Genomic DNA, 26,393 nt, shown 5'->3' on the forward strand with positions numbered 1-26,393 from the left:
AGCAAGTGTTCAGCCTAAGCCACCTTGTCCGTACAGACAGCTCAGGCACCGTGAGCCACTCCTGCCAGTCAGGGAAAGTTTGTTATCAGTGTAGGGATCTATTTATCAGTCAAGTTCCAGATGCCAACCAAGTCCAACCCTGCAAGCTGGCCTTCCTAAGGAAAGGCCATCTTGGACCTGCTACATTAACTCTTTCCTGCGCTTGAGCTCTCTGTTGCTCACCACGCCAGTCTTTCCTGCTGCCACCAGAGTAACTGTGTTCTGAGTCTCTTCAAAACCTTCTTTTCACTGACTCCATGCTTGCCCTTCACAGTCTTGACTTCTGTGAGTGACGCTGAACTTAGGTTCTCATCGTATGGGGGCCACACTGAACTACTAGCTGAGTGCCTTGTACTTCCCTGGCCCTGCCTGGCTCCAGCTTGAAGATGCCTTTCCCGCCCACCTGTGTCATCTAGTCCCAGAGTACAGGTACCCAGGGAAGGCAGCCATATGAGCAAAGGCTAATAGCTCAGGGGACAGACAGTCATGATCTAGATTCCTGACTCTGCCCTCAAAAGCTTTGAGACTTAAGTTGACCTCGTTAAGCCTCAGGGCCCTCATCTCTAAAATGGGAATAATAACTCTATGAGAATTAAATAAGAAAAACACTTATGAAGCGCCATGTCAAGCGCCTTACCCAGCTCGGTAAAACATATGTATTTTTTATTACATACTCTTTTTACTGGGAACCAGCCATCTTTGTAATTGCCACAAGTCTTCCACGGATTTTACCTGTTTGTTTTGTTTTCATTTTGTTTTTTAATTAGTTGGATCTACACAAGTGAAAAAGACTTGAATGGGAGTAGCCACTGGGGAATGATCGCAACTTACAGTGGAGCTGGCTATTACCTGGATTTGTCAAGAACAAGAGAGGAAACAGCCACTCAGATTGCTAGTCTCAAGAAAAATGTCTGGCTAGATCGAGGAACCAGGGCAACTTTTATTGACTTTTCAGTGTACAATGCCAACATTAATCTGTTCTGTGTGATCAGGTATGTACCAAGGCCACTCAGCCCTCCTATTTTCATGTATTTGTAGGTACATCCTAATCTAGAGATAGGCGAGAAAACTGTTGCTTGCAGTTGTCAAAATGATAGTGTTAAGTATCCGAGCTGATAGGGAGGCAGGGGTGAAAACTGAAGACTTAGTGGGATAACGATATTGGAGGGAAAGGAGTTAGGATCCTGAACTATAACTGATTGGGGATAATCTTAAGTCTGGTCCAAATTCATGCCAACAGCATTGTTTTATTAACATATATTTTTACCCCTTGTGAGGCTGATTAAATGCCCTATGCTCCGTGACCAAGGTCCCCAGCCATCAAATCTTGACTCATTTCCCTGAGTCTCCCATTCTCAGATGATGCCCCTGCTATTAGAACATGAGCACATTGGTAGGAGCTATTTCTGGGTTCAGTAGGGCACCCATGTACCTACTTCTGCTCGAGATTCACCAAAGGCACATAAAGTTCCTTCTACCGATCCTGCGACATTGCATCATAACCACTTAGGTGACAGTGAGGAGACTGACAAAGATCCCACTCACTTGTTTGGGCACCTTGTTCATTCATTCATTCATTCATTCATTCATTCATTCATTCAGCAAACACATATTTAGCATTTAATATGGTGCCAGGCACTGTTCTAGGCTTTTGGGACACTCAGTGAAGACGATAAAGATACCTTGCAGAGCTTGCATTCAACCTGAAGATAGATAATAGGCAATTAACAATAAACAAAAGAAACAAATTAGTTAAAGCGTATATTAGAAGGTAATATGTACGATAAAAAAGAAAAGTAGAATAGGCAAGGGGATTTGGGGTTCACCCACTTTAATCATCCTGGTGAACAACACGTTGCCAACACCAAACTCCGCCAACATAAATCACTTGCGCGTATATTTACTCACCAAATATGAAGGATAAATTCGCATAATATCCTTATTTTGTTATCAATTTTGAGGCTAAACTCAACTCGGCTTTACATGGCCAGTTGCATTTTCCCATTCCTTGTATTTAACAACTTTTGCAGAAAGTAATATCACAGAAATGAATGAAAATTGCAATTTTTATTGAATGTTTTAACGATTCCAGCAAGGATGGGAAGAGGATAGAAATAGGCATACAGTTCTGATGGACTTTTAAGGAATTATCTATTTATAGAAACTCTTACGTATGTCTTTCACTTCCTCCCCGTATTTTAGGAGTGAATACTGTCAAGGCACTTACTTCATTTCTCTACACTGTTGTCTACATTTCGGGAAGGGGTGACAGATGTGGGGTGAGACTTGGCACAGAGGCTACTTCCTGCCCTCGTGAGTTTGCACTGAGGCGGTCACGAGGCACTTCATTTCACTGTTGCTCTCTTGAGTTTCAAATAGTCAAGAAAAAAGCAGGAGAGTGTGATCAATTCTAATTTGCTGTGGCCCCTGCCTGTGCTTGAGTATTGCTCCTGTGTGAGTCCTATATGCGCAGGCTCTCCCTGTGGTCACCCATCCTGCAATGGGAGAAATGGTTATGCCTGATGCTGACTAAAGGTCCTTTGAAAGTCTTACAATGAAGGAGGTAGAGATTCTATTTCTAGTTTGATAGAGAGGCTATATCATTAAGGGAGTCATTTAATTTTCTCAGAGTGACACCTACAAAATGGCAATTTGGCAAGAACCATCCTGTTTAATTATGTTACCACTAAAAATCAATGCCTTCAGTAGAAATGGGGGGAGGGCGGGGGGTCAGACATTTACATTTACTGAGACCTATTTACTGTAAGGCAAGCATGTCAGACTCGTGGCCCGCAGGCCGCATGCAGCCCACAACGAATCTTTTTGCAGCCCAGCCAATATAACGGTGTGAGCTGATACTTACAATTACTGGTATGAAAGGAAATAAGTCTCTTGTCAGATCCAGAATTGCTGACATTCACCTTAGATCAGTTTTGAAAGTAATCACAGTGAACAAGATTTCCCTGAAGTAGGAAAGATAGTAGCAGAGAAGAGATGCCAAGTGTCAGGAAGAAAACATTAATTTTATCATTGCTCTTTTTTTTATACTATTCGAAATAAACCTACGTTTCTATGAAAATTGAAGCTTTTGGGGTTTTTTTGCGGCCCACATAAACTTAAACCTTGTTTATTTGGCCCATGTTCGTCTTGCTGAGTTTGACATGCTTGCTGTAAGGCTTTGGGAAGGGAAGCAAAGAGTACTCGCAGGGTAAATTATTCAATGCTAGTTAGTGTTACCAAATGAATGAATGGGAAACTCCGTCCCTACCGTTATATATGTACAAAACATACACTTCTCAACCAGATCGTACATATTTTGAGTGCATGACATATTTCTTCTGTTCTTCATTGTCTAGTAGAATGACTTGCATTTAATAAAAGGCCTAGAAAGGCTTGTTTGTTATTTAACTTGTACATCACAAAAAAAGTGTATATAGCATTTTCTTTTTTTTTTTTTTTTTTTTTTAATATTTTATTGATTTTTTACAGAGAGGAAGGGAGAGAGATAGAGAGTTAGAAACATCGATGAGAGAGAAACATCGATCAGCTGCCTCCTGCACATCTCCTACTGGGGATGTGCCCGCAACCCAGGTACATGCCCTTGACCGGAATCGAACCTGGGACCTTTCAGTCCGCAGGCCGACGCTCTATCCACTGAGCCAAACCGGTTTCGGCGTATATAGCATTTTCAAAGTATAAAAACCAGAGAGATAGAAGGGAGACTGAGGAGGAATAATCTCTTTAGTCTGAGAGGCCTTGGGAAACCTTTACTTTTTGTTACATAAAATTCTACAAGTCTGGAGTCATTGGCTTTGATAAAAAAAAAAAAAAAAAAAACATTTTGCCTCTAGTTCGGGGTGACATGTGATTGCAATTTGATTACCTTCCAGTGCAGGGACAAAATAGATGGACGTCCTGTCCTGGATGCATTCGTATGTTGTTATCGCTACTGTCTTAATTGTTCTTATTACAATACAGGTTATTGGTTGAATTCCCAGCAACAGGCGGTGTGATTCCATCTTGGCAATTTCAGCCTGTAAAGCTGATCCGATATGTCACGACTTTTGATTTCTTCCTGGCAGCCTGTGAGATTATCTTTTGTTTCTTTATCCTCTACTATGTGGTGGAAGAGATATTGGAGATTCGCATTCACAAGCTACACTATTTCAGGAGTTTCTGGAATTGTCTGGATGTGGTGATCATTGTGGTAGGTTCGAGAACAACACCAAATATCCACCTCTATTATAAAAACACGTTAATGAAAGCCTGTCTCCTCAGCATTGTGCACCTTGATATTCCTGAAGAAGAATCTGAAACCTCCTCTGTTACATCAACTGCAGTGTTACTCATTATGTCCTCATTTTGCATGAGTAACCCCTTTGAATCAGGGAGTAATGAGGCATTTGCAATCATCTCTCAGCCACACTAATAACAAAAATAGCAGTAATTCACATTTGCCTTTGCCATGCCATGAGATGTGGGGAAGGAAACAATCTTTTGTGTTATTGATTCTGGTTTTTGCTAATGATATTTTTCTTCAACTAGTAAAAATTAATACATAGTTGTCTGCACATGTGCAAGAAGAAACAGCCTGAAATATTTTGGGTTGCAGAGAAAACCTCCCCACAGTTTACATTTTTTTGCAAGTAGCTTACAGAGTGCAAAATATATGGCCAGCAAGGTTTTCTGTATGAGGTGTAAGAAATCATAAGAGTTATGACAGAGTCAAGACTATTGCCTGCCCCTGACTCTATTATAACTTCTTTTTTAAAATATACTTTTTATTTCAGGGGAAGGGAGAGAAAGAGAGAGAATTTTTAGGAGAATATCAGCAAATCAAGGACATTTTCCTCTCATTGCTATAGTCTTCAGGAAATTTCAATAAATAAATGAACAGCTGTTCCCTTAGCACGAACACTGTTCCAAGGATCAGAGATTGTCCAGGGCTTCCAGAGCTGATGATTCCCGAGAATGTTTGACATGAACCTGCACTTTACCCCAAATCAAGATTTCCTTTCTTTTCTCAGTGATCTCAGACAATTTCTTTTTTTCTAATGAAGGTGAGGTGCTATCATTTCCAGAACAATAATTCTTACATGAATATGTAAGAGAAAAGAGAGTAAAGAAGGCAGAATGAGGTGGGAAAAGAAAGGAGTGTAGAGATAGGAGAAAGGAAATAAAGCTGACATGGGATCAGATAATATAGTTAATCTCTTTAAGAGAAGGACAATAGCTTTGATTAAAAAGGCATTTATTTATTTTTTTATATTTTTATTGATTTCTGAGAGGAAGGGAGAGGGAGAGAGATAGAAAAATCAATGATGAGAGAGAATCTGATCAGCTACCTCCTGCATGCCCCTACAGAGGATTGAGCCTGCAACCCAGGCATGTACCCTGACTGGGATTCGAACCGTGACCTCCTGGTACATAGGTCAACGGTCAACGACTGGGAAACACCAGCCGGGCTATTATGATTTCTAACACTTTGTCAAGATGGTTTCCCTTCAGGAGCATCTTAACCACTTCCTTTCAGAAGCATCAGAGTAGAAATGTATTTTTGCAAGTTTTTCTCTCTTCATCAGTAACAATCTATTGCTAAGCACTGTTACACAGTTAAGCATCTAATGACATGCTTAACTGTCACATGCTTAAAAGTTGGCCAGCAGAGATGCCCTCTGAAATCTCAGTAAGTGATGCATCACCCTCTTAATCATTCTCTCTTCTAGTATTCTACTTTCTTATCAGTATTCTTCCCCCAAAATCAGAAATCAGTTTGGGAAGCCTTTGCATCAAGTCATTTATCGAATCATCAGTAGAATTAGTTGGTAAAATATAGAAAATATGTTCTTGAATGTTATTAATAAGTTAACCTATTATATTATTGAATGTAAAGATGATATTCATGTGTGAATAAAAGAATACTTAAGGCAAAAAGAACTATATAGACGTATTGCATGGCAATAAAAATATTGACAGGAGCAATAGTAATAATTGCTAGCACTTGAGAAGCTATCTGTGCTAAGCACAGTTCCAAGTGCTTCTCATATACATAAGTTCATATAGTTCTCACAATAACCATCTTCACTGCTCTGCCACTGCCTCGTAAGCCATGCACATGTGTACTTCAGAAAGAGCTTTTGCTTAAAATGAAAATACAGAAGAACATGGTGTGGAACTGATCCGACCCTGATGCAGTTAGAAGTGCATCCCTCTTTTCACACAGTTCCTATAGGTAAACTCTTGATCCCCAAAGTCTCAACGGATTAATAATGAACACAGTTACAGAAAAATTGCAGTATTCAAGGAGGCTGGAAAGGTGATGATACTAGAAGTAATTTTTCAAAATAGTTCTGGATTGTGTGATGGCTGACTATAATCCATATACATTAAAAATTATTCTAGAAAACATTGATTGGGACTATAAAGATGCAAAACATACTGATTTTGTTTATATGAATATATTCATATTTACGTCATTGATGATAATGGTAAAAAGGTACATGTAATTTTATCTAATTAATATCAATCTTCTTTTTCACTAATTACTCCAATGTCAACAGAAGGGTAGTCAGTGGCATTCAGCCTTTTGTGATTATGTTCATCTGTCACTGAACATTTTGATAGCATATCCTAATGTGTTGTAATTATCTAAGAAATGTGTGTGTGTGTGTTGATTTAAAGGGTACATTTGTAAAAAAAAATACACAATATTGAATTTAAAGATTGGGATAAATAGAAATAGAATTCTAACAGTTTCTTGTCACCTACCTTGAAGTTTTAATATTTTCCTCCCAACTCCAGTGAATTGCCTCATCCCACTTTGAAGACCACTGGAAAATACAACTGATGGTATCATGGAAATTAATTATAGTTTTTTTTGGCTCAGCAGCCACAACATTTTGCAAGTATTTCTTTGAAAACTTCCTTCACTGTGCTGCTGTTCTTATTTTCCTTAACTTTTAGTACTGCCAAGACCACACTTCAAACAGTGTGCTTTAAAAAAAAAAGAAAAGAAAGGAAAGGAAGGGCTAGTGGAATCTCACTTCTTCAAACCTTTCCTGACCCAGTGGAAATAAGGGCAGACTTTCTGCTCCTCTCTCCCCACGCCCCCCTTACAGACAGACACACACTCACACACACACACATACACACACACACACACACACACACACACACACACACACCCTGTGTTCCATTAGACCTTGAACCCTATGAAAGGGCCAATGCTTTTTTGTTTGATCTGGCCCAAATTTGCTTGCCCACCTGACTTGAAAAAGTCCAACTGAAACTTGAAAAGAAATGATACCCTAATAAAAATATAACATCTTAGAATTGTTTTGAAATTATCTCTTTTATTTATTGTGTGTGTGTGTGTGTGTGTGTGTGTGTGTGTGTGTGTGTGTGTGTGTTTTACTAACACTCTAAAGCAGTGATGGCGAACCTATGACACGGGTGTCAGAGGTGACACGCGAACTCATTTTTTTGGTTGATTTTTCTTTGTTAAATGGCATTTAAATATATAAAATAAATATCAAAAATATAAGTCTTTGTTTTACGATGGTTGCAAATATCAAAAAAAATTCTGTATGTGACACAGCACCAGAGTTAAGTTAGGGTTTTTCAAAATGCTGACATGCCGAGCTCAAAAGGTTTGCCATCACTGCTCTAAAGTCTACAGGCTTACTTCACCTACGTAATAGTCTTTCAAAACTAGCAGAATTACTAAAAATAAAAAAAGGAAGACTGTTAAGAAGTCTAAATTCAAGTAATTTTGTTGAGTGATAGGTCTCAGATGGTGAAAATAATTTATTCACCAGATATTTTCTGAATACCTACTATGTGCCTGGTACTGTTCTGGTGTTAAGGATATAGGAATGAATAAAAAAAACCGGAACCCTTGCCCTCGTGAAACTTATATTATGGTAAAGAGAGACTGTTCTTTTGTAAACAAGGATGAGAATTCCAAAGAAAACTCAGGAAAGACATAACAACCCAAATGTTCACAAAATCTCTTTTCTTTCATTCCCTATTTTGAAGGAAAAGTCTCAGGGAAACTTAATGTGTTGATATGATATCGATATTATATAAATGACTACATGTTCCACATTTGTCCTGTGCAGAGTGGAACAATGGATGGACAACACACTGTTCTGAGTGTGTTGGGTAAAGGGGTGGTGTTGGTTTCAGTCAATCAGCACTTCCCCCAACTTATTTTTCATCCCTTTCAGCTAAGTCCATGGAGAAAAACATCCTAAGTATATTCCAGAGGGCTCAAAGAAAATATTCCTACAGTACAGAAATACAAGCTTGGCTCTAGAATTCCTTCATAAAGAGGAAAAGGAAGGTGGTGAGGTTGGCTTTGCCAATGTTATTGGCAGCCAGGCAGATCTTTGATATGGTAACCCCCTGGGGCCATGATCTGGATGGCGTCTCAGGAAGGGCTAATGGCTCAGCCAGTGTTGCTCAGTGGTTGAGCATCAACCCATGAACCAGGAGGTCATAGTTCAATTCCTGGTCAGGGCACATGCCTGGGTCATGGGCTTGATCTCCATTGGGAAAGGGGAGGGGATGCAGAAGGCAACCAATCAATGATTCTCTCTCATCATTGATGTTTTTATCCCTCTTGCCCTCTCCCTTTCTCTCAAATCAATAAAAACCTATTTTTTATAAACAGAGAAGGACTAATGAAGTGGTCAATGACCATCATCAATGAGAAGAAAGGGAGAATGGGCAGCAAGGGTTATACCACCTGTCACAACCTACCTGCCCTGGACTCAGACTTCACATGAGGGCAAGGGGTTATGGTTACATACTAGCACTTCCCACAGGTACATGCTACTCCAATGGTGATGGATGCAAGTATAGGGCCCAGTGTCCCCTCAGATATGGTTTTATAGCCCAGGACCAAAGCATGTGTGAAAAGTTGTTGGTCATGTGTTAAGAGACAGAAACAAGCCAGAGGAAAACCCTTGGCCCATGTATTCCCACTGCAAACTTTCTTGAGCCCTCTCTGTCATCATTCCCTCCCTCTTAAAAGGCCAAGCTCATTCTTTCCTTAAGAGCATTCCTTTTAATATGTCTTTCACCCTTCACCTTATGTTGTGTGATGCCAATTCTTGAGTAGGTTTTTGTATTATTTATCATTGTATATTTATTTGGTCTTGAACTAGAGTGTGCATTCTTTGAGGACAGAGTTTGTGCATTTAACTTCTGTTTGTTCATTGGATTTCCATTCCTAACTAGAAGCAATATACTGCTTTATTTGTTTTACGGCAGTGCCCAACACTTTCCAATTATGTGAGTGACTTTTATGAATGCAATTGGGTGAGAAAAATGTTGATCCCTAGAATTAATACAATGGCAAAGCAAAATAAACTAGTCATTTTAGGGTAAGTTACCTATTTCTAAAACACTGTAATAATAGGGAAGTCTTTTGTTTTGCAGCTATCAGTGATGGCTATAGGAATTAACATACACAGAACATCAAGCGTGGAGGTGCTGCTACAGTTCCTGGAAGATCAAAATACTTTCCCCAACTTCGAACATCTGGCATACTGGCAAATACAGTTCAACAATATAGCTGCAGTCATAGTATTTTTTGTCTGGATTAAGGTAATGTATAAATTTCATTCTGGATTTTTAATAATATTTTCCCTTCTTTTTATTAACATGAATCACACAAAATGTTGGAGAAATTTGCTTTTGTGGCCAAATTCAAATAGCCAGCCAAAGCTGCTCCGTATTTTAAAGTAAGCTAGTGGGACTCATTTGATCATTCCTCTTGCTGTGAATGATGCTCTCTTCTACCTGAACTCTTGCAAGACCTGTCCCTGTAAGTTTTGTTTAACAGAAGCAATAGGGGCCTTTTCAGTATGGCAGCGGGGCTCGGAGCCCCAGGCTACTTTAGCAAGGACAGGTCACCCGGATATGGATGTGACCAGATGAAGGAAAAGGAACTAGAGGAATGGAGACGGGGGCAGGCATACTGATTGGAAATGCTCTCTAGAAAGATTGCTTCTTTTCCAGGTAGAGGCCATAGAGAAGCTTTACCTAGAACTGAGGTTGGAACAAGTACCTCTTCTGAGCAGTTCCTTATTCACTCATTTCCTTCTTTTCCCAAGACATAATGTACATTTCTATGTATGTGAAAGGTTGGGGCATTTCATCATATACAGTAAGCCTTAGTTCTGGAGATGCAGGAAATTTCCGTCATGTCAAGGCAGCTGCCAGCCTGTCAACAGTGTCAATTTAAATTTAATTTAATTTAAATCATATACAGGTAAGCATTCAATTCCTCGGTCACTCTAGCCACATTTTTTAAAATATATTTTTATTGATTTCAGAGAGGAAGGGAGAGGGCGAGGGAGACAGAAACATGAAGGATGAGAGAGAATCACCAATAGGCCGCCTCCTGCACACCTCCCACTGGGGATTGAGACCCCAACCCAAGCATGTGCCCTTGACCGGAATTGAACCCGGGACCCTTCAGTCCATAAGCCGACACTCTATCCACTGATCCAAACCAGCCAGGGCGAGCCACATTTTTAAGTGCATGAAGTCTACATGTGGCCAGTAGCTACTGCATTGGACAGTGGAAATAGAGAATATTTTCATCATCACAGAAAGTGTTATTGAGCAGCACCTTTTTACAATGCAATTACCAACAGTTATTTATTTTACCGAATTGGTATCCACACCTGGAATGCCTGAGCTTTATCAGAGCGCATAGACCTCATCCTATACCTCTCAGGTTCTTTATTCAGTCAGGAGAAGCTCTCACCAACCTACCAAACCTTTACCATTAACAACTAATAATGACATCTCATAGAAATACCAATAGGGATTGTTTTAAATAATGTGTTAACAACACCCTGAAAAACATTTTGATGTGGCTAGAAACAGTTTATAAGAGGTCTTTAAGTAAAATTCCGGGTGGCTTATTTCGTGCTTCAACTGTAAATATCTTGCCCCCAAAACTTTTTAAGAACCATTACATTCTTTCAGGCAGGGTCATGACTCAGCTTTTTTGTATCTCCCCAGTGTTCTTCCACCAAGGCTTCTAGCTAGAGCTGTGCGGGTGGCCATGCCCTCTGGGCGGTGAACGGCTCAACCCGGGCAGCCATCCTCACTGCCTTGTCTACAGAAATGCGTAGTATGGCTTTGCAGTCAGAAAGAGCTGCGTTCAAATCCAGGCTCCAAGCCCCAGCTGACTCTTGAGATAGACTACCATTGTTTTTGTCACTGTTAAGATTTGAGGCGGTCTACTTAAGCCCTCCCCCACAATGCCTGGTACATAGTCTGATGCACAATAAATGACAGTTAATAAGTGAAGTATTTCCTGGAGGTCTTGCTATCTTTCTCTCTTATGTTACTAGTTTTTATTTGTAGGAGGTTTTCTCTCTTTTATTTGAAACTTCCTTGAGAGAAAATTATCACTAGTCATTTTACTACTAATTACAATTAAACCTGCATTTGCTGTATTTTAACTACCCGGTAAGTGTGACTAAAATGAGGGCAGGAGCTTTGTTCTGTTCATTACTGTATTCCCAGCTCCAAGAATAGTGACTGGTGCATGGTGGGCACCCAAAATACTTTTTGAATGAGAAAATAGAATTTGCTAGATTTGAAAAAAAGCACGTTATTTTTCTTTTACTTCGTATAATATTTTCAGGGTTCATTCAAGTTACAACATGCATCAAAACTTCATTTGTGAGGCTGAATAATGTTCTGCTGGCTGTACATACCCATTCATCTGTTCATATCCTTCTGTCTTTTATAGCTCTTCAAATTCATCAACTTCAACAGGACCATGAGTCAGCTCTCCACAACCATGTCTCGGTGTGCCAAAGACCTCTTTGGTTTCGCAATTATGTTCTTCATTATTTTCTTAGCCTATGCTCAGTTGGCCTACCTTGTCTTTGGCACTCAGGTTGATGACTTCAGTACTTTCCAAGAGTGTATGTAAGTATATATGAAATTAAGAAGAAAAGTTTACCCAGGGATGTCACTGCCTTCTCAGGGATAAAGGATAAATCTTCATGGTTGCTATTTAACCCAGAGTTTAAAAGTCGTTGTTTAAAATTCTAATTAAATCTCTTTCCCAGAAGCATTGACCTGCCAATGCAAAGATGACCATATATTCTGAAATGCTGATGCTTGAGGTAACAGCCCATATAATAGTAAGACATTTTAGTAAGATCAGCTGTAGTAAATCAACACTGTTCCAAGATCAAGGTCTTGGCACCACATGCAAATGGTAGCTTTTAAGAGACCATTTGCCTATATTTTTATTCCTAGTCAATATTGTTGCCATATGTTTTAAACATCAAGTTATTTTTTAAGGAAAAAATAGTATTTCTAATATTCTAAGAGAAACTTAAGCCAGTACAGGAATTTTCTGTCTTTTTTCAAAGTTCTCAAATATGATATTAAAAACAAGAAAAGTAGCCAGTATCAGATTTCCATTCCATTTAGAAAGGAGTTAGGAAAAGAGATGATCATGATCATTGAAGGTAATAAGGCTTTGCACACGGGGGTCCCTCATTAATGTTGCTGTTTGATAAAAGTCAGGAATGAGAATGATTTTACTAATTAAGACCCAGCTTTGGTAACACACGGCCACTCTAGACCCCACTTTGAGTGTGTGTCAGAATGTTGGAGCTTTGAGACATACAATTTCGGCTCTCCTTCAAAAATCTTTTTTTTTTAAGAGATTTTAAATTCAGACCCAGATGACCATTGTAAAGGTTTAGGGTTACCATGTTTTACCTAAATTATATATTAAATTCATATAGCCCATTGTTTTATAAGTTATCCAATAATAATTATGATTATATTTTCTTATTAACCAAATTGAAATAATATTTAGTGTGAAAGAATTATTTTTATTCCAGAAGGCTTCAATTGCTCATATAAGTAGCAAGAATTTTCCAAAGGAATTGACAATTTTCTGTTATTTGACAATTATCTACACTGAAAAAAATGCCTAAAATCATCTTTTAAAAAATGTTGCCTCAATGCTGGACATTCTTTGTTTTTGCTTTGTGGTGTTTGTTTTGTTTTTATAGCTTCACTCAATTCCGTATCATTTTGGGTGATATCAACTTCGCAGAGATTGAGGAAGCTAATCGAGTTTTGGGACCACTTTATTTCACTACATTTGTGTTCTTTATGTTCTTCATTCTTTTGGTATGTATGCTTTTATTTAGAGTGAGGTGATTTAAATTTCATAAATCACCATCTTTTCTTTTCTCTACACTCTATTTCCTATCATTTTTTTTAACCCAGGAAGTAGAAAAATGTGGGTATTATAAATCATATTTTATTTTACTTGTCTTTGCTTTACAGTTTTAAGTCTTCACCAAATATCTTTTCCGTGGACTTTCATTTACCTAACTATAGATAGATAATAATGTCTATTCAAGGAAAAAAATAGATCAAGTGCAAATTTATAAAGTTACTTGAAATAGTGTTTTGCCTAAAAAGTTAACTATGCTTACTCACATGTTTTGTTAACACAAACATCAGCTTTTCATGGTCATTTGCTAACATGACTGTGCATTTCTCTCTCTCTTCTCTTCTGTTTAAAAAAGAGGAACTGACTAAGCAAGTTAGATCCAGTATGTCAAGAGTAATATTTGAGTGAATTATTGCTCATCAAGATAAGATATCTTACTTTCACTTAGTCATATTTAGCATAGCTAGAGACTAAATCTAACAGTGTATGGAAATTGCTTGAAAAATTATATTAAAAAATGTTTGTTTATTCTCTTGATTTGGTACAAATTAACATTCTTACCATTGGGTCTTAAGTTAATTAGGATTTTTTTAAAGGTGTTTTGTTCTTCATCTTAACATTTATACATTTATTTGTCTATTCTACTAAGAAAATATTGAGTTAGTTTAACTTAGACAGTGGGTATTTTTTCATTTAAACACTAACATTTAAGGATTCCTTACATCAACCAACATCTTAAGGAAATGAAACTGTTTCTGTTTTCAGTGGATTTTATAAAGATTCTTTGCATAAGTTTCAGTGATTTAGTGTAATATCTCCAGAGCTGGTTCAGGTCCTTAGTGGTTAAGTATATAGTATTTACTGAGTAAGAATTAGATCTATTTTAATAAAACTGAGGAGTCAGGAATATCATGCAAGTTCATTTATATCTTGCTTTATGCATGTCTCACGATTACTTTTAAACGGAGCCTCCTAAGTTTCTCCTTCTTATTATATACTAGAGGCCTGGATTTGTGCACTGGTGGGGGCATGGCATATGGGGATCAGCCTGCTGTGGGAGCGCTGTTCATCCCAGTCAGCCAAGGGTTGTGGACCCGCCCTCTGAGTGGCTGCTCTTGCTGTGGGAATGCCACCATCCCAGTCAGCCCAGCGGCACTCCCACTGTGGGAGCGCACTGACTACCAGGGGGAAGCTCCTGTGTTGAGCATCTGCCCCCAGGTGGTCAGTGGGCATCATAGCAACTGGTTGGCCAGTCGTTCTGCCATTAGGTCTCTGGGCTTTTATTATATAGGATTAAAGAATAAAAAAATAGAGGAAAAAGTAAGCCTTTCTTACTCTCAAACATTGCTAGTAGTTTGAATTCTGGAGCATCTGAATCCCTGAATGTCTACTCAGTAAACAAAAACCAGAAATTGAGAGTTCTGCAATGACCTGTAGTTGACTTCAGGCCACCTAAGTTTTCTTCATATGTCGGTCAGCCAAGTGAGGGACATGATTGTGGCAAGTGGAAATGCTCCAATGTGGACTTGTTTGAATGTTGTCCACCAGTAGACAGCACCTTCTAAAATTTAAATTTAAAATTTAAATTTTAAATTATTCAGTCACTTTATCAGATCAATTGCTAGAACATGAAAAGAAGCTCTTCGTTTGTTTTTTTAATACCAAAATAATTTTTTGTACTACACAAAAAGGAATTGCTCTCCCCACCCTACCCCCAACCCCCAGAAAGAGGGGAGGCTACTGTCAATACAAACCTTTTTTTTTTTTTTTTTTTACGGAAATGACAAGCTAAGTGCAGTGTTGGCCACCTTTCTGAGATGACGGCCAGGTGTTGATTTATTGCCCCTACTTGTTACAAGAAGCCACATTAGTGTGAGGTGGCCCAGCTGAGGCAGGAAGCAAAAGCCCCATCATCAATAGGGAAAGACTCTAACATTGAATGACCCTTGTGAGACAGGATGGAGAGGAGGGTGAACTTCCTCTCTCCACACCTCCAAGAGCCTTTCTCAGCCACTTTCCAATTTTTTAAATCTCTTCAGAGGATGCACACTTTAATCCACTTCAGCTAATACATTTGCAGTCATTAGGTAACAGCCATTTGGAAACAGAAATAAAACATTAGATGCCTATATTGAAAAGGAGAGGTGAGAGATGTTATTCCTACTACAACTGCCTGCCCTTGGAATTGAGCATTAAGCTTGGAACTTATGTATATTCTATATCCTATTCTCATTTCTGCTGCAGAATCTTAAAAAATATTCTTCCTTAATTCATAGCAATTTAATAGCCCATTAAAATCTATTAGAATAATAGAGCTCTCATTTGTTCATTCATCAATCGTACAATAAATATTTACTGAGCCACTGTATTCCAGGCAATGTGCTGGGTACTGAGGATGCAGTGGTTAGGAAAATAGAGCCCAACCCTGCCATCATGAAGACCCCATAAGCTTGTAGGGAAAACAAACATACTCAAATACACAATTCTATAGTTGCAAATCATAGTTATGTGCTAAAAAGGAAATACAAAGGAAGGACCTTATCAACTGGATGCAGGGCCTCCAGAAAATCTATTGGAAACAGGTGTGGAAAATATAAACTATTTTCCTGGGGAAGGGAAAAGTCAGGAAAATGGACTATTACTGAATAATAATAACTATAAATTATGTAGCACCATACATTAGGCCCTGTCTCTAGATACTTTACATAGATTATCTCATTAATTCTTACAACAGATATGTAGAGGAGATACTATTATTTCTCCCATTTTATTAATATAAATGCATTTTGCCGAAACCGGTTTGGCTCAGTGGATAGAGCGTCGGCCTGCGGACTGAAAGGTCCCAGGTTCGATTCCGGTCAAGGGCATGTACCTGGGTTGCGGGCACATCCCCAGTGGGAGATGTGCAGGAGGCAGCTGATCGATGTTTCTCTCTCATCGATGTTTCTAGCTTTCTATCTCTCTCCCTTCCTCTCTGTGAAAAATCAATAAAATATATTTTAAAATATATATATATATATATATATATATATATATATATATAAATGCATTTTAAAATGAAGATTAGAAAATTTAAACAAATCTTGGCCATGCCAAGACCAAAACCCAAATTTGTTTTACTCTAAAGTCTGTCTTCTCCATTAAGCTTTTCTTGACTATCTTCTTACTACACTTACCATATTCCTATTTGCAGAGATCTTTTTAACTCTTCTATGTTCTGAAATTTCAAATGATATTATATAGCAATATTTGGCATAAGCATAGAATTCCACTTATCTGTGTGGACTGTTGAAATTGGAAGAGCTGTTTTAGAGTTCTTCACACCAAATAATTTATGTCAAATGAAAAAAATGTAGAGAATATAGATAAGGAAAATAATAAAATAATCCCTCCATTCATAGTTAAATACATTAATATTTTGTTGTATTTCATTTTTGTCTCTTTTTGCAAAATACATCACAATATGTGGTTTTGTAAGTAAGAAAATGTCACATTTTCCTTTGGCGTGACTTCATTGAAGAAATAATTTTCCCAAACAACCTGGTAGCAAAACTATTGATTTGTGACTTAAGACATCAAATTGTTTTCTAAAAATGGTGAACAAAATGGCATGTATCCTTTGATTATTTACAAAATAAACTTAGGTGGCTATTTTAATGTCAGCTTTCCTTTGATTTACAAACAGAATATGTTCTTGGCCATCATCAATGACACTTACTCTGAAGTGAAATCTGACTTGGCTCAACAGAAAGCTGAAATGGAACTCTCAGATCTTATCAGAAAGGTATGACAAGCCCTAATTCTCAGAATTGTTTTATTTTCTACATAAAATAGTCATTGTTTCAGCCATATTTCTGAATAAATATTAATTGGTTGTCATTGTTAAAAAGAAAGAGTAGATTGCTGTATTATAGGACTAATTTAAGCGTTTTGGGAGATAGAGATGGATACACTGCTAGCTTAAATTCTGGGATACTTTAATGCCCTGGAGCTAAGCTCTCAATGAACTCTCTTGACTCGGAGCGGATCTGCTGGTTTGTCCCCTTTGTTTTGATACCTCCTCTGGTTGGCTCTCACTTCCAGATTTAAAATTCAGAATAAACTGGAAGATTATAAAGACATTTCCACTTTCTAGATCTTGATTACAGTTTTAAAAAAGAAAATGTTTCGGAGGCAAGTACTTTATAGTTCATTCTCCCTTTATCCTTGAACTTACAAAGAAGTTGTGAAATAGTCCAAGGGAAAGATCCTTGGAGTAAGGCCACAGCCTAAGGGCAGGAGAACTTTCCATTGTCTACTCTCTCAGGAAGTGTTTGATTGTTAAATAGAAGTCAGGACAGGAAAGTTGGGCAGCTTTGTTCTTCTCAATATGACTTCTTTATTTGGCTTAAAGCAACAACAAATAACTACATCCAAAGTTCACAGCTTGTTACCTAACTTCAGAACAGTGGCTCCCTTTCTGTTGGTTCAAGCCATAAGACTATGGTCTGTGAATCATGTTGTAACAGAGACCTTCCCCTTTTTAAAATGAAGAGGAGGTCCAGTGGATGGGACCTAAGATCTTCATTATCCTGAATGTTGCATAACAGGTGATGATATTTTAGCAAATCTCCAGGGGGTATACAAGCAGTCCTCATTTTGCACTTTTGTTCTGATATGCATAAACATCAGTTATTTCAGTTAAATAACACCAACTTCTCAACACAGTCCAAGTTTCATTTGTCACAGCATATTGACTAAGAGCATAAAGTACAAACGTCACTTGCAGTTATCACAGTATAATAACTGTGAGTAATGGTATAAAGTGCAAACTTCACTACAGATCATTGCGTAAATAACAGATATGCAGCCTGGTCAGTGACCAAATACCTCACTTTTTGCAAAGTCTCGGTTCGGTCTCTGAGGATCTGCTATCCAGTTCACTCAAAACATGTAGTTGTGCAGCTGCCTTATCTCCCAGTGATAAATCGTGTGACCTTTTTCAAAAAGGGAACAACTGAAGGAGAGAAAGAGCCAACAAAGATGAAAGTATAGCAGAGAAAGGAAGAATGATAACACTGGACATGAAAATCAAAACAAGTGTACTGGTTTATAGAAGAAACAAGTAGCTGGCTGTGGGATTCTCACTGCTACCATTTGAATGCAGTGGAAAGAACTTAGTGAAGGCAAATTTATCACTGTAAATGAGGAAAGTGATTGAGACATAAAGGATGAAAATGTCTCAGAGGAAGTGGCACTGGCAAGCAAAAACCACACAAAAAAACCTTCCCGTTAAAGGAACTCTTGCCAATATTTCACAACATTAAAAGTGCCAAGATAAAATGTTGGTAACTGACCCATATTAAGAAAGGATTATGATAACTCACCAAGACATAGAAAAGATGCTCACGTCATATCTTCAGTTATACAAGAAGAAGGCAAACAGTGTTTAAAATATGCTGAATACACTCCTTCTCTCCACCCCCTACAAAGAAAAAGAGCTGCACTACTTATCCTGCCATGGAGATAATGGATCCAGTCATTTCTGAGTTTGCCTCAGAAAGTTTAACTATCCATTAACCACATTCTTGAGCTCAGAATAGAACATCACACATTTCAGGTTTTATATTAAATCATGGGCTTGATCTCAGTGCAGATTTAAGCTGTGAGTGTGTTAGGACCAGCATCATGATATTTTAGCCCCAAGGCCCACAAACCATTAGACCAACTGGGATCCTTTCACTATTGAAAATCACTACAATAACAACAGCAATAATAATAATAATACTGTTGCATTCTTATAATAAACACTGTGGTAGAGGAGCAAATTTTCCTCTACCCGCAAGGCTCTTCTGGCTAGTCTAATAATAAAATAGACAAGGACAGATAACCAAAATAGACAAGAGAAAATAAGCAAATTTAATATATACATATGTATGGGAACCCTGCCTACATGAGAGACTCAGAGACCCCACATGCAGCTGTTCAGAAATAGAAAGGTAACTTAGGTCTGATCAAATAATTGAATCGATCCCTTCTCCCCTGGAAACTGACCTTTAGACCACTTCATAACCGACATTCCTTTTTGCAACCTTCCTAATGCCGCGACCCTTTAATATAGTTCCTCATGTTGTGGTGACCCCCAACCATAAAATTATTTTTGTTGCTACTTCATAACTGTAATTTTGCTACTGTTATGAATCGTAATGTAAATATCTGATATGCAGGATGTATTTTCATTGTTCGCGACCCACAGGTTGAGAACCGCTGGCTTAGACCATATTCCATTTGCTAACACCATTATCTTTCCCCTCCGGATTTGCCCAGGATCCGGACTGCCCAGAAAATTCCCGCCTAAAAAGCCTGCCTTTAAAACCTCTGACTCTCCAGTCCCTGGCTGCTGGCACCATTTTGGGGCTCAGCCCATCTGGTCTCCAGATGACCTAATTAAATGTATCATCCCCTACCACTTTGGCCTTGTGTATCCTCCTTCGGTGACTCTCACAGTAACATGGGTGCACAAGACGTTCTGAGCTGAATCCATAGAGGTATGTTGTAGGCAGTGGAAACGGCACCAGGTGTAAGATCTGTGGGGTCAGACTGGATCTGAGTTCAGCAACCTCAGTACTTGAGTTCTGACTAGGGAAGAACTCAGAGCCACGACTCAAACTGTAAGACTATACTTATTTATAAAATCAAAGAAGTGGAACAAGTAATTCATGGAAGAAATGGGCTTAGAAAACAAGTTATAGAGGTAAAGGAGGGGCCCTTGGAGCTTGGGAATAGAGAAGGCAATGGTAAAGAGCCTGGGGTGAGGGAGGGGAAGGGAAAGGTGCAGGCCTGCTCTCAGGAGGGAGAGCCTCTGGGTCCTCAGTCCTAAGGGTGGAGATTTTAGGGGAGGTCCCAGGGGAAGATCTTAATAGAATATTCAGCATCTTTCCAGGTGTGTCCTTTCAGGGTCTAGGTCTCCACTGATTGATTAGTCAGTATCAGGACAAGGGTCATTAGTCAGTGCAGCTGGTCCTGAGGTCAGCCACCCACCCGGTCGCTTGTCTGGTTTTGCTGCTATTCTGAGCTTGGAGCTGAAATACAACTGAGGCCTAGATGTTATCTCTGGGGAGAAAAGGTCAGAGGGTCCAAACAAAATGCATGACCAGTGATATGCTAGTGGAGGAAAGGTCACCCTGGGGGCAAGGTCTCACCCTACAATTGTCCTTTGCCAGGCACCTGGGGCTTTTCCCTCTGGTGACTTTCTGTATCTGGCCCATTGTCCTTGCTCTGCTCATGTCTAAGTGCCTTGGGAGCTTCAAAGGGTCATTGCAGGAAGAGCAGATGTTTAGTAAATAGAAGTTTGTGCTGCCCTATAGATTGGTCAAAAGCTATCTCTAGTAATTATTAGTTATCTCTAATAATTGCTCCTTATGGGCAAGGCCCCTGATTCAAGTTCTTCTAGGTAATAAGGGAGGGGTAGAAGTTTCTCTTGTGCCTGTGATTAAAGTTTCCTTTGCTCAGAACAATCTGTGTACCACTGAGGGACATGTTGGGGTGACTCATTCTGAACCCTCACAGTTTCCTTCTCTGAAACTTTCCTGGATAGTTCACACTCCAGAAGTTGGGTTGGTAGATTGTTCCTGTGTCTCATTAAACCAGTCTCAGTCTTGAGAAAAGTTCGGTTCAGGTAAACAGTCCTGTCTCATTTCCGGAGGTGGTGACGCAGGTGGGCTCCCAAAGTGAAGCCCGTGGCACAAGAATCAGGTGTTTAATAAGAGACATCTCTATGGAAACAAACAAAGAAAAAAACACACCAACAAATGTTAATGATATGAGCAGACTATAATCCCAGTTTCTGAGCTCTGTAGTCAGGCAGCGAAGAAGACTTCTAAAAGTCTGTCTCCAATCATCTTCAGATGGAGTGAAAACAGGCAGCTATAATCTGATAGATTCTCCTGGTCTGCAGTTGGAATGTCTCTGGCGATCTTTTTACAATAGGCATGGAGATTGTCCATACATGAGCTGCTGTGGTGATGTCTCTGAAGTTTACATCAAGTTGTCCCCCTTTAGCCTGCATGGTGTTGGAAAGGGCAGTTTTAATTCTCAATAATTGCAGATTAAAGGGTGAGGAAATGAAAATGATAGTTTTGAGGATTGCAGCCAAATAGTTAAGAAAACTGATAATGTTTTGTAGCCAGTCCTCCAAAAAAGAAAATTAGAAAAATTCCAGATCCAATCCAGTTTGGGTAGAAAAATTTAAAAACTCAAAAGTCAGTGAGCAGTGGGGTGGGGAGCACACAATATAATATACAGATGATGTATTATAGAATTGCACACCTGAAACCTCTGAATTATGACGGACCCTATCACCCTCAATTATATATATATATTAGAGGCCTGGTGCATGAAATTCATGCATGGGGGGTCCCCTCAGCCCAGCCTGCACCCTCTCCGATCCGGGACCCTTCAGGGTCCCCTGTGGGGATTGAGCCCACAACCCGGGCATGTGCCCAGACTGGAAACGAACCCAGCACACTTCAGTCCATAGGCTGACGCTCTATCCATGGAGCCAAACCAGCTAGGTCAGGAAAGGGGTCTTAATGGACTTTGATGTTTATTCTAATTTCTGTCCTTCCATCTTATTAAGGGAATCCTAATAGTTAGCTATTGTAGCTATAGGAGAGCTCTCTAAGAAAAATGTTTATTTTCCATTGAGAAGTTTTTCCAATAAAAAGAATCTATAGTCTGGCCTTGACAGTGGAATCTATAGTGACTCAAAACAATACTATGGACATAAAAGGCTTTTCCAAAGGAGAGTGAAAAAAAGATGCAACCCTCATAAGAAAGTTTATTCCCAAAGTTAGCCTAAGAGATACAAAGGGCAGGGGTGGGGAGGAGGGGCAGACGCTGTCTTAAAGCAGCTATTCCAAAACACAGGGAATCATGCGCTTTACTTTTTGAACAGAGTAAGGTTTAAGCTGCCCTAAGCTTGTATCCACAGCCTATGGGGCTACTCACCAGACGCATTTGCATTCTTCAGCTGGCAGAGATAAACGTGTCCATGAGGCACAGGATGGACACAGCAAACTCCCTGGAGAGCTTGTCTTGGCCAAATAGAGAGCAAGGTGCACCTTGGCAAGTGCACCCTCTGGGAGGTAGGAGCCAGAGAGAAAATTCTCTCACTGCTTATAAGGCCAAATTCTTAGGACAAATAAAAAGACAAAATGAGAGAAATCAGATAGAGACAGAAAAACAAAACCTTGGGTACTCACCAAATAACCAAGGGTCGCTTCTCTAAGAAACTAGTTTAACAGATGCTTTCTCCTGCCAATCTAAATTTAGAAGAGAGAAAAAGTTTCTCACCACTCTTGCTTCAACCAGATCCTACAGAAGGAGATCTGGGGGTGTAGCAATATGGTAAGAACCTTTACCTGACACAACCCTTAGCTGGGCTGTGTCAGACAACCCAGGACTTCCTCGTCTGCAGCAGCCTCGTGGGGAAGTGCGGGGTTCCAGCCAGTGAGTTCATCCTGCTCACAGCACCAGCTGTGGGAGAGGAACGAACTTTCCTCTACCCTCAGTTCTTCTGGCTGAAACAGATTAGCAAGAGATAATAACCAACTCTAAAATATACATATGTAGCCCTAGCTTGTTTGGCTCAGTGGATAGAGCATTGGCCTTCGGACTGAAGAGTCCTGGGTTCGATTCTGGTTAAAGGCACATGCCAGGGTTGCGAACTTGATCCCCAGAGGAGCGGGGTGGTGGTGGTGGTGGCTTGCAGGAGGCAGCTGATCAGTGATTATCTCTCATCATGGATGTTTCTAGCTCTCTCTCCCTCTCCCTTCTTCTCTGAAATCAATGAAAATATATTTTTAAAACAATTTAAAAAAAATAAATATATACATATAAATGAGAAAGTCAGAGACTCCACATGCACAAGAGGTTCAGAGATAGAAACATGGGTGTACAAGACATTTCTGAGCTACAAATGATGTAAGGTGCCTTTGAGGCATCAGCTGTCATTGTAGGATGATTAGAAGAGCAGATGCTTGGTAAATAGAAATTGGTGCTGCCCTATAGACAGGTCAAAGGTGGTTATCTCTGATAATTGCTTGTTATGGGCAAGGCTCCCAATTTAAGTTCTTCTAGGTAGTTAAGGGAAGGTCAGAAGTTTCTCTTGCGTCTGTGGCTACAGTTGCCTTTAGCTTAAAACAATCTGCATACCACAGAGGTACATTTTGGGGTGACTTGTTCTGAATCCCCACAGTACAATGCCAAATACTTTACATATGTTATGATTTATATCTGATGACAGCTATGTCAATTGATTGCTAATACCCACCCTCCAGGGATGATGTAACACATGTCCAAGGTCACATAGCAGTTGTGCTGAGTCATAGCACATGCCCTTACTCATTCAAGAGACTTTGCATATGGTAAAGGGAGCTTGTTTTATTTGGATAGGAAGAGACAATTCTAGCGCAGTCTGCTTTCAATAACTTAACATGAACTGCTCAAAGTGAACAGCTGAGATGCCTCTAAGAATCTGAAACTTAATTCTTTTGTATCCCAGAGTGCTGTTATGGAAATAAGGTGCAGTGTAAATCACGCTTTTCTTCTCATATATGCAATAAAAGACACTCAGTTCTGAGATATTCAGGGTGGTTGGCTTCTTTTTTTGCCCTTTGGAAAGAGTAAAATTTTAATTTGTTTTATTCAGAGCATCTCTGACTTTGAAGTGATCAACCTTTATCTTGGTCCCCACTGGCCTGGCTGCCCAAATATTCAGTAAAAGTGATTTTGGGGAGTACCCACTCATCATATTTGATTTGTGGGTATATTTACCACCGTGGTCTATGGAGCTGACACACACACCTCTAAGTCTCAGAATAATTGCACCATATCGTCTCTAAGAAGAATCTTCCAGTCAGAAGGGTGGCCCCTTTGGGAGGGGTTGTTGAAATCCGAACATGGAGGTCCACTGGATAAGAGAGGGCTACATGATATTGTGATTTAGAAGGTTTTAGAATAAAATTTTTACAAGAAATAAAACACTTTAATTTTGAAGGTTTCTAATATTTTAAATTTGAATGTAGTAAATAAACATTCATTTTACTATTTTTTAAAATTTTCCTATGACTTTATAGCTAACACTAAAGGAGCTTTTAATGTTTGACAAAAAGATTTAAAGGTCATGGAGCAATCATAATGTTTCCTGTTGATTATTAACGTCACTTTATACAGTTTGAACTTGCATGGTCATTTTACAGTCCTGCACTACAGTGCAAAGCAAGGTCTGCCTGTAGTTTATTAATGAAAAATCCACATTCACATTGTACTAAAATATATGCTAACATATATAAAGAAATTACTATGAGATAACATGGAAAATAAACAACTTATGACTCAGGCTTCTTATTCTTTTTTAATTATTATTATTATTGATTTCAGAGAGGAGGAGAGAGGGAGAGAAAGATAGAGGCATCAATGACGAGAGAGAATCATCGATCAGCTGCTTTCTGCACACCTCACACTGGAGATTGAGCCTGCAATCTGGGCATGTGCCCTGACTGGGAATCGAGCCGTGACCTTCTGGTTCATAGGCCGACACTCAACCATTGAGCCATGCTGGCTGGACCCTCAGTATTCTACTCATTCCTACATATTCTGAGGCAGGCAGCTATGAAACATGTACTGGGTTACATTTCTATAATCTAAACTTGAATTCTCATATGAGCAAAAGACTCTTAGTTCTTTTGACTTACTGAAAGGCTCTGACTTTTTCCATATAATTCTCCCAAAAGAGTTTTATGGAAAACTCAAGATACATCCCTTATTCATTTATTCAACACATATTTGTTGAGTGGCCAACTTACATCCAGCACTGTGCCAGGTTTACAGTAATTACTACTGTAAATTGAAGGTGAAGCAAATGCAAAAGGAGAATGCACTCAACTAAGTCTTTTGTTTTCAACAGGGCTACCATAAAGCCTTGGTCAAACTAAGACTAAGGAGAAATACTGTGGATGACATTTCAGAGAGTCTGCGGCAAGGGGGAGGCAAGTTAAACTTTGATGAACTTCGGCAGGACCTCAAAGGGTGAGAATCAGACTTTCTGAGGGCCTGGAGAGTTCCTCCTGTAAAGATAAATTCTTAATGATAAGTGTACCCCTGGCCCAAGAACTCATAGAGACCTTTTTTTCAGAGGTGGGTGTCTTCCTGGAGCATATTATAAGAGGAGGACTGTCCCCAATCCAGCAATTTCTCCTTTCCTCCCTGTATTTTGATGTCTCCGTGTTGGGGTTGGACCATGTATGTGAATGAGCTCGTCTGTAACCTCTCCATCATTTCAGGAAGGGCCATACCGATGCAGAGATCGAGGCAATCTTCACAAAGTACGACCAAGATGGAGACCAGGAACTGACCGAACATGAACATCAGCAGATGAGAGATGACTTGGAAAAAGAGAGGGTGGGTTAAGTTTAGGAGAACATGATTTGATTCAGCACCCACGATGTTTCAGACACCATACTAAGTAGTGGGTTACTGAGAGTCATTCATTCTCTCTCTCTCTCTCTCTCTCTCTCTCTCTCTCTCTCTCTCACATCAGTTTACATATTAGGACCCTGCTTATTCCAACAAGGATATATAACACGATAATATATAAAAATGTAATAAGTTAGCATACATGTAAAAAAAACAAAATGAAGAATGAGGCAAAACAAAGCAAAAGTAAAATATAAAACTAGACTGTGAATGAAGCTAAAAATGCATTCCATAATAACACATATGCTTCTTAAGGTTGGGCTACAAATTTGGCCCTAAACTTCCTAGTAATGAACTTGAAAAGAGAAAACTGAGTAGTTACATATTTCACAATGTTCATGAGAGAAGGTGGGGAGGGAGTATTTCTTAGGAGATATAAAATTAGTTACTCTTGAAATCAACATTTAAAATAAAAGAGCTGCCTTCTAGTTGAATATTTATTAAACTATTAAAAGTAAACTTACATGGGCTTTTATAATAAAAATAGGTTAAAACTTTAATGTTAACTTTAAACATAAATGGTTAAACAAACAGAAAATAGATGGTAATTGAGGTACAAAGAATGAAGGCGCATGTTATACATAAGAGTCATTTTCCTATG

At 39.1% G+C, this 26,393-nt stretch overlaps 1 protein-coding gene across 1 annotated transcript in view; it reads left to right on the forward strand.

The window, feature by feature from the left end:
- The window catches only part of PKD2 (polycystin 2, transient receptor potential cation channel), a 58,355-nt gene that overhangs the window by 24,582 nt on the left and 7,380 nt on the right, over positions 1-26,393 (forward strand). Inside the window, exons 5-12 of the mRNA XM_036339300.1 lie at positions 807-1,031; positions 4,018-4,246; positions 9,484-9,651; positions 11,819-12,000; positions 13,107-13,227; positions 16,962-17,060; positions 25,224-25,345; positions 25,600-25,717. Coding sequence (XP_036195193.1) covers positions 807-1,031; positions 4,018-4,246; positions 9,484-9,651; positions 11,819-12,000; positions 13,107-13,227; positions 16,962-17,060; positions 25,224-25,345; positions 25,600-25,717 — 1,264 coding nt within the window. The remainder of the gene's footprint in view (positions 1-806; positions 1,032-4,017; positions 4,247-9,483; positions 9,652-11,818; positions 12,001-13,106; positions 13,228-16,961; positions 17,061-25,223; positions 25,346-25,599; positions 25,718-26,393) is intronic.

Source organism: Myotis myotis, unplaced genomic scaffold (assembly GCF_014108235.1).
Source record: "Myotis myotis isolate mMyoMyo1 unplaced genomic scaffold, mMyoMyo1.p scaffold_m19_p_1, whole genome shotgun sequence".
In the NCBI taxonomy this organism is placed as follows: domain Eukaryota; kingdom Metazoa; phylum Chordata; class Mammalia; order Chiroptera; family Vespertilionidae; genus Myotis; species Myotis myotis.